Source organism: Papaver somniferum, chromosome 9 (assembly GCF_003573695.1).
Source record: "Papaver somniferum cultivar HN1 chromosome 9, ASM357369v1, whole genome shotgun sequence".
In the NCBI taxonomy this organism is placed as follows: domain Eukaryota; kingdom Viridiplantae; phylum Streptophyta; class Magnoliopsida; order Ranunculales; family Papaveraceae; genus Papaver; species Papaver somniferum.
In genome coordinates, this window is record NC_039366.1 from 193,692,048 (window position 1) to 193,700,771 (window position 8,724).

The 8,724-nt window shown below is 34.7% G+C and overlaps 1 protein-coding gene across 3 annotated transcripts; it reads left to right on the forward strand.

Annotated features, from left to right (window-relative positions):
* The first annotated feature begins 3,308 nt into the window (after positions 1-3,308).
* On the forward strand, positions 3,309-6,151 carry LOC113308718. Of its 3 annotated transcripts, XM_026557178.1 has the most exons (7): positions 3,309-3,458; positions 3,592-3,842; positions 3,912-4,092; positions 4,757-4,966; positions 5,076-5,176; positions 5,272-5,441; positions 5,650-6,151. In XM_026557178.1, exons 2-6 carry the CDS (start codon positions 3,593-3,595, stop codon positions 5,397-5,399), a joined length of 870 nt encoding a protein of 289 aa, XP_026412963.1. In that variant the 5' UTR covers positions 3,309-3,458; position 3,592; the 3' UTR covers positions 5,400-5,441; positions 5,650-6,151. The 3 variants fall into 3 exon arrangements, with proteins under 3 accessions (XP_026412963.1, XP_026412962.1, XP_026412964.1); XM_026557177.1 differs by having other exon boundaries at positions 3,309-3,842; XM_026557179.1 differs by having other exon boundaries at positions 3,309-3,842; positions 5,079-5,176.
* The last annotated feature ends 2,573 nt before the right edge of the window (positions 6,152-8,724 follow it).

The following is an 8,724-nucleotide window of genomic DNA, read 5'->3' on the forward strand; positions in this document are numbered from 1 at the left end:
TGGCGGTCTATGACACGTGTGAAGAATACCCGGGTTATTTCTCACCGCAGATGAGAGTAAAGGAGGTGGAATAATGATATAAACTTAACCTAGTTTATCCATTTTCCTGACGAGACAGGATAATTGCTCTACACAGCACAGAAAGCAATCCTTATCTTCACCGACCTGAGATTAGAGAATTCAACTATAAATAGGTCCTCTATCTTTCCAAACTACGATGATCTTTCTCATAACCTCTCAAAGTAATTCTTATTCAAACACTAAAATTCTATAATCTCTCTCACCATCTGCTTCCCTCCCTAATACCATCCCTAAACCTCCATCCATGTGACTGAAGCAGCCTTTAAACGGCCACTGTGCGTGGTTTAGGCGAAGACTTTTCGTGCTCAACCTCCCGAAACTCACTTTCAAACCCTAGAATCCCATCTCTAGCTCTCACCGATTTTAGTTAACTACAGAAACACACCTAGATTCTCTGTTATACCCTTCATTCCCAACTTGTTACTTACCCAATTCTCTTAATCAATAACCACAAACAAACTCCCTTAGTTCTCTAAATCAATTGAAGAAACCTTATGCAGCAACGTCCATATACTAATAACCCCGATACTCAAATCCTTCCAAACCAAACAAAGATTAATACACCTTTTGACCTATAATAACTTTCATCCCAATTTTTCTACAATTTTATTACCAATAACAACCGTAGGTATTGATTAAAAATGATTAATGGTGAGTGATAGTGGTCACTGTAGGATGATTTTTACGAAAAAGAAAAAGAGACAGAGGCGCGAAGAAGAAAAGAAGAAGAAAAGATAATAGACAGACAGGGATCAAGCTTAGTTTCAGGGTTTGGTTAAGTGATATATAAGATGGAACAGATTGTTAACATTGAAAATGAAGTATAAATCGAAGGTTATACGATAATCGGTTTTTTCCGGTCGGTTTTGAAGGTCAAATCGTTGACCGAACCGAAGATCCTATGATTGTTAATGTTCAAGCTGTCACCGACCGTTGGATGATCGTTTCGGTCCGGTTCAGTGTGATTTTGATAGGTTTCTGTCCGGTTTGTCGATTCGACTCGGTTCTTGTGCAGCCTTAATTAGAACTGTGATTTTGACTGCATAACCACTTATGCTCTTTCTCAGGCATATGCATAAACTGTCATTCACATTTTTTGCCATGCATAACCTATAATGCACCACTTCTTAAAATGTAAACAGACAAGTAAATGACATAAACAACGAGTTGACAGTATAACATATTATGCCTATTTCCTAACAAGGCATAACCTGTTATGCATTTGTTTTTTTAAGAAGCATGATGTGTTTTACAAATTGTTAACATCTTAAAAAGCAGCTAAATGATAAGATAAGTTTATTACAACTGAACCCTAACATGTAAATGATGAGACAAGTTTATTATAATTGAACCCTAACAGGAATTCAATGCACCTGCTTTATAGATGATACATTGTTGAACAGGTTCTTCTTCTTCCTCACTTTCAAGTCTTTCACTTTGATTTTTCTTCTTCCTTTTCAGGTCTTATGATTGTTTGGGTTCACGTCTTTTTCTTTTCTTCTGATTATCAACAGCTTGCTTGATCGAAACAGACCAAATCAACATTAAAACAAATCAATCAATCACACCAAAGAAACAATATATTACAAAAAAGATACAAGCAAATCTTACCAGCTTCGTCATCATATACTTCTTTCTAATTATCTGTGTTATCATCCTCATTTTTTGTGTCATCATCCAAAACTTCCTTTTGGTGCATCTTTCTTTGTTTTTTTTCTTCCCTTAATAGCTTTATCAGTTTGAACTCTAGGTGCACTAGTGTTCACAATTAATTGCTTCTCAGCTACTCGATCAGGATCTAATAGCAAACAAGAAAAAAAATCATGCATAACAGAAAATATCAAGATGCGTAACAGAGAGATAAATAAATGTTCAGAAACATGAAAGATGTAGGCAAGTTAAGTTCTCACCAACTTTCTTTTTATTCTTTGTTTTCTTCTCTGCTTCATGCTTAGGTGAACTAGATGATACATGATCTTTCAATCTCTGCGACTTCCTTGATGAGGTTGCTTCAGGATCTTTTTAACACACAAATAAATAAGTTATTTGTACCAGGTTATGCAGGAACTTTGGTAAGCATAACCTATCATGCATCTGCACAATAGGTTATTTAGAATTTTTTTCCTGCATAACATATGCTTTTTTCTACAGAATTTTTTTATACAAACGTGAATCACAGACACATGAAGGAATGTAAATGCATACCAGAGACTTTCTTTTTCTTCTTAGCAGCGTCATGCTTTGCGTTGGTTCTCGTCTCCTTTGGTTGCTGGTCACCATCAGTTTCCCCCTTTTCCTCTTATAGGTTATCGTCATTAGAGGGTAAAAATAATGTTAAAATTGAAGAAGATTAAAGTGAAAAAGTAAAACTTAAAAATGGGTAAGTTAGACAGGGTGTTATGCGGTGTTTTTTGGTAAGTATAACCTGTCATGCACATATAATTTGTGCTGCATAACCTGTTATTCAGAATTTTTTCCTGCATAACATGTGTTTTGTTTTTACAGAATTTGTTATGCAAACATGAATCACAGACACATGAAGGAATGTAAATGCATAGATACTTTCTTTTTCTTCTTAACAGCGTCGTGCTTTGCATTGGTTCTCATCTCCTTTAGTTGTAGATCACCATTTGTTTCCCCCTTTTCCTCTTTTAGGTAATCATCATCAAGAATAAAAGTTAAAATCGAATCTAGTGAATGCATGCAAGAATACAATCGATTAAACTAGTTTTTCTTACCAGATTTCTTTGCATTAGGAGCTTTTGATTTCTTTTCTTTAAGAGCTTTTGATTTCTTTTTTTTGTTGATGTTTCCTCCATTTTTACTGAAGTGACTTCGATTGATTGAAGTAGGGGTAGTAATTTCTAGGGTTTGTTGAACTGATTTCAATCGATTGAAGTAGCATAATGATCGATTTCTAGAGTTTGAATGATCGAGAAATTTTTTTCTCTGCATAGAGATCCGTTATGGAGTTAAAACCGAGAGGTGAAACGACTGGAAATAAGTGAAGTTAGTGGAGGACGGTTACAGGATTAATGAAACCCCCGAAGGGAATTTGAGTCTTTCCCTGTCTTTTGATATTTTTAAAATATTTTGGGTTCAGGGTTCTGCGAAAAAAAAGGCCCGAGGATAAGAATTGTTTTTTATGTTTGGGCCTTAGCGTAATTTTCACTATTATTTACTCACCGGGTCGGACACTTGCAAGCGGTACTCTATGTCTTCTTAGGTTGATCTGTTACTTATTAGAAAAAAATATTTCTCTTAGAAAATTTAATTAGGGTTTTTAGAATTTTTGGGCTTTTCCTTCTGTTCTATCTTCTCTCCCTCTTGATTCCTCTGAAAATCATAGGGATCGTTCTTGATTTTCTATTGTCTAGGTTGATCTGTTACTTATAGAAAAATATATTTCTCTTAGAAAATCTAATTAGGGGTTTTAGGATTTTTGAGCTTTTTCTTTTGTTCTATCTTCCATGGTTAATTTATTTTAACGATTAATATTTGTTTTTAAAGGATGGATACAATTCAAGAAAAAGAACTAAACGAAGAAAAGAAGCAGACGAAGAAGACGAAGAAGAAGAATGCCTGGGAGAAGAGGAAGGAGATGAATGCCAGGGAGAAGAGGAAGGAGATGAATGCCAGGGAGAAGAAAGAAGAAGAAGAAGTTGAGTTTGCCTTTGTATTGTGTCTACCCTTTGTGTTTAGGCATGACGTTGTTGGTCTTGTCTTGAAGGAATTCACCCAAATTGGTTTGAAGTTATTAGGTAACTAAAGAATCTTTTCTTTATGCTTTTTCTTGATTTTTTTATTCATTAATTTCTTTTTCTTTTTAGACCTGAGATTGGTGAGTGTCTCAAGAAAATTTATAGACGCTCACTTTGAGAAGGAGGGTAGATCTGTACTTAAAACTACAGGATTTCCATATCTTGGTGTTGGTCCATTCCTTGCTATGAAATTGGAAGGAAATGATGCTATCAAGGAAGCTTGTCGAGCCATAGCAAACTGGAAATTCAGGTAATTTTCACTACATTTTAATCTTTTTAACTCCTGTCTTGACTTGAAGGTAGCAGCTAAGCTGTAAGGCACAATAATATCAGATAAGGTTTTCATAATTTCGCAGTGGCTGCTCTTGATGTCACTTGGAATGTTATTTAGAGATGTAGCTACAAAAATCAGGTCTAATGGTCAGTTGGATAAACTCGGGGAAACAAACAATTAATATACCTAGAAAAAATACGTTTGTGTGGAAAATGGTTGGTGATGTTCCCTGGTTAAAAGCAAAGTTTAAGTAGTTTTGTCCAGTCTTATCCATATTGTGTTTTGTGTAACAATTTAGAGCATGAATCTTCTGCTCTAAATGTCCATTCATTATGACTGTTTGGTTTACTATGGTCTGAATATGAAGCATGAAATGTCCTTATTAGAATTCTTGGTCAAAATGTAAATTTTAGGTGACTAAATTTATTGAAATTTGCAATCCTTTTGTGGTTACGTAATATTTCTTGTCGTGTTTATCTTACCGTTTTTACATATTTTTGCCTCTGCACTGTAGTTGCATTGAAACACTTCTTTTTTTGTTGTTGCAAACGGTCAGTGTAGGGACTCAAACTACTGCGTCACCAATTTGATTGACACAGGGGTTTATGATAAGAATATCTCCATGTTTTTTGTGTGGCAGGTCAACTGTTTACATTAGTGCTACAGTTGAAAAGGCACTAGAAGATGCTGCAACCTGGTTCCGCGACGATGCTTCTGACTCGTTACAGAAAGCAATGAAGAGGAACAGAATGATATTCAACCACCCTGATCACGGCATATGTGGTGGCTTGCCAGTACAAATTATACAAAGCATAGTGAAATACACCCGAATCGCTTTTACCCTCTCAAGGTAAACTGTCAACTTACTATTCTCTTCTTTTAAGTACTAGTAATTTCTTTCTTTTTTGTATTTTGTTGCACTCCTTGGACTAACATTCGCCTAAATGCTATATCAACAGTAGAACTCAGCGGTTCGTCCTAATCAAGCCAAAGGCTTTCGAGGAAGGAATTATACCAGAGTTGCTAAGTACTATTGAGAGTAACTGCCTTTACATGAAAGGTTTGCAAAAGAAAAACATGGAACTTGAGATCTTTAAACTTTTTAACATGTGAAAAAGAATTGTTTTGGCCAATAAATCTTTGTTAATGATATAGGGTTAAAGCTGGTAAAAAAGTCTGAAGTTCCCGACAGTGTTGCGTGGTCTGATGATAATTCTTCTTCCTCGGGTGAAACTCAGGCTGAAGAATATGGTATTGATAATTCTTCCAGGTTTAATGTTTGATACAGAAGGTTCCTTGATCATCGGGAAGGATCATGTTAGCAGGTAAATATGTTCTACTTTTTTGGTAAGTTTAAGTTCAATGTTTTGTGTTAACAGAGTCTAGTCTCTTTTAGGACACTGGTTTTTGCTAAAAACACTGGAAATCGGCTTCCCTCTTTAATCTTTAGTTATTAGCTTCAATCCTCCTTCAAAGCTTTCGTTTAAGTTTGGTGTTTTTTTAGAGATTTATTTCAGTTAATTCCTTTGGCAGAGAGTTTGTGTTTGTAAGTGCGGCAGCGGAATCGTCGTTGAAGTTTGTTAAAGAGTTTTTCGAATTTGGTGTTGTTGGCTGGCTGGATCCATCTATACCACCTGGCTTTCACGGCGGTTACTTCGATTCAACCTTAACTGGCCTTGAATTTGAGGATCAGGATCCAGATATGACTAATCTGATAAATGAGTTCAAAAGGACTTGGCTTGAATTCGAGGATCAGGATGCTCCCGAGATGGATAAACATTTTCAAATTTTGGATCTGATTTGCTAAATCCAGCTATAACTGAATTTAGCGGTGGTTCCTGAACTGGGGATTTATATGTTTATTTTCTCCCTCATTCACTCTCGTATATTCAATTTGTCTTTTGTTTTTATGAAATCTCTTGGAATAATCTATTCCTTGTTTGTTTGTTTATTCTGTGTGTTTATGCTGGCTTCATGTGAGCAAACAAGTATATTGATGTGTGCGCTATTCTCAAGTTACCAATCTTTTGCTGCATCTTTAGATTTCTCATATAGCTTGTTTGATATGTTCAACTTCTACTTCTCGTGCATGTAGTCTCAATAATATTAGTTGATGACTTTTTGAGTTTGTTTGGCCTTTGTTACTGTTAGGCCAAGCACCATGGTGCACGTTATTCCTTCCCTATTAGTAGGAAAAATTCTAAAAAATCAAGAATTATGGTCTCCCATATCCCTAATAGGCAGGGATATCCCTCCCTACATTTCAAAGTGGATCACATCCTATCCCCTCGTTTAGGGAAGGGTTTCTGTGTAAAATTGCGCTTTATGGAAACTGAGTATCAGTTTGACGGTTGAGACGGATATCCAATTTTTGTTTACGTAAATTTATTTGTTTGACAGTTGAGATGGAAATCCAGTTTCTGTTTCCGTAAATTTATTTGTTTGTCCTTCTTTCGTTTACACCTCTCTCACACTCGATCTTAATCATCCATTATATATAGTAATTCTATCTATTCTACCGTCGGATTCCAATGATCATTTTTACAAAAATTCTCTGTAAATACAATTCTAATTTTTTTTTTATCTAAATCACTCCAAATCCAATTGAGCTTAATTGATTTCTTATTTCTCTTCTTCTTATTATATTTCTTTGATTTTTATCTTTATCTTCTAGCACTCAAGTTTGTATGTCTTCTACCACTCAAGTTTGTATATTTTAGTTTGATTCGAAATGGTTAATAAGTTTGTACAACAGGATGAAATTAAACTTACTGCTGCATGTGTTTATGTGAGTTGTGATGAAATTATAGGTGCATAACAAAAAACGTCTTTATTTGGATTCGTATTCACCAAATTTACGTCGAACGCATCGACAATCCTAATGGAAGGGATTGGGGTGTCTTAAAAACCAAGACGAATGCAATAAAAGCGATGCGTCACACAAAAATTTGGTAAGTTCTAGTAATTTGTTAATTTTTTCCATATACTTGATGATAATAGTAATAAACTAAATTTTTGTTACATAATATTTCAGATAAAAGAAGGTCGAGAACAATTTCAAGAATAAACAGAACAACCACTCAAGTATAATGCATGTTATGAAATGTTCAGAGAAAAGGTCCCTGAATTTAATTATGAACTTACTGCCGCCAAAAATAGTAAGTTGTTTCATAGTCATCGTAACTTTGTACCAGACGAAAATGGTACCGAAATATTGCCTAACAGAGAGACTCGTTGGAATTACAAGTATAATGCTCGGCCTATAGGAAGTAAAAAAGCAAAAATGCTAGCCAGACAGAAGAACGACCGCGAGCAAGGTATATTTAGAGAAGGTGATGAGGGAAGTTCTTCGGTTAAGATGGAAGAAGAGAAGATTTATCAACATAGTTCAAATATTTTGGATTATCTTAAGGAAACACGATCAAGAAAGGAAGTAATGAGAGCGGAACAAGAATTCCAATACAACACTATTTGGGCGTCTAATCTACAACCTAGTTATCAAATGGAAGAACAACTAAATTTGCAATAGCTCCAACTACAGGCTTATCAAATGCATTAACAACAAATGCATTTGGATCAAGATAATGCAATAATGTCTATAGATCTTAGTAAGTTACCTCCTAACGATTTTTTTTATCGACGCATGCAAAAGGATATTTTGAAGAGGATGAATATAATGAGCACTGAAGATTCAAAAGATGATGATGTAATCCATCTCTAATTGTTTTCTCTTCAATTGAGAAGTGTTGTCCTAATTTCTAGTTCGTATGGTTGTTAACTTAATTAAAAAAGTGTTGTGTAAATTAATTTCGTTGTTGTTTGAATTAATAAAAGTTTAGAATTTCGAGTAACCAAAGGTTCAATTTTCAAATTAATATTTTTAAATAATAGAGGCGTTACATTTATCTATCTATATAAAGGTTTTGTATTCATTATCTACAAAACACAAAACAAATCCTACTTATATTTCTTCCTTCCTTGTCAAAATATAACCATGCATCCACCAAACCCACCGTACACACTAAAAGAGGATACTGATTTGATACGTAGTCCTTAGTAGAAACTGAGAATCGTTTTCGGTCACATGTATGGAGAACGTTCGTGTTGCGTTTTAACGGTTGTGATAATAGTAGAATGTATCCGCGTTTACGAGGACAAGCACATACAATTATAAATAATTGCAAGACATTCATGAGGTGTTTACAACATCATAATTACGACGGAGAGGCCGCGATGAATGAATTTATCCAAATAAGAGGGTATCCGTTCATCCATTTCGAGGAAAATGAAATGTTTGGTATTGAAATCACTGCAGTTAATACGAGTTGATATTTGTTATATCAAAATGTTTATCACCTGTGTTGTGTTGTGGTTTTAATGTGATATTAGTAGTTTTATAATAATTTTTTTTTGTAATTAAACCATTGTTCATTACAATTGACCATTCAATTAAAGCGTGTAATGCCCTGTCCAAACATCTTAACATTGTGGACAATAGGTCTGAACACATAACATGCTATTAATTTTCCCGGTGCGAGATTCAATTATCAATGACGTTTCAAAATGATAAAACGACTCTCCTATCCAAGCGGTATATGCATCCTATGT

What these genes read in the sequence shown, in the direction of transcription:
- LOC113308718 (XM_026557177.1), top strand. Translation starts at nt 3,593, where the DNA reads ATGGATACAATTCAAGAAAAAGAACTAAACGAAGAAAAGAAGCAGACG. An exon ending in AATTGGTTTGAAGTTATTAG is followed by an intron (nt 3,843 to 3,911) that starts GTAACTAAAGAA and finishes TTTTCTTTTTAG; the next exon opens with ACCTGAGATTGGTGAGTGTC. An exon ending in ATAGCAAACTGGAAATTCAG is followed by an intron (nt 4,093 to 4,756) that starts GTAATTTTCACT and finishes TTTGTGTGGCAG; the next exon opens with GTCAACTGTTTACATTAGTG.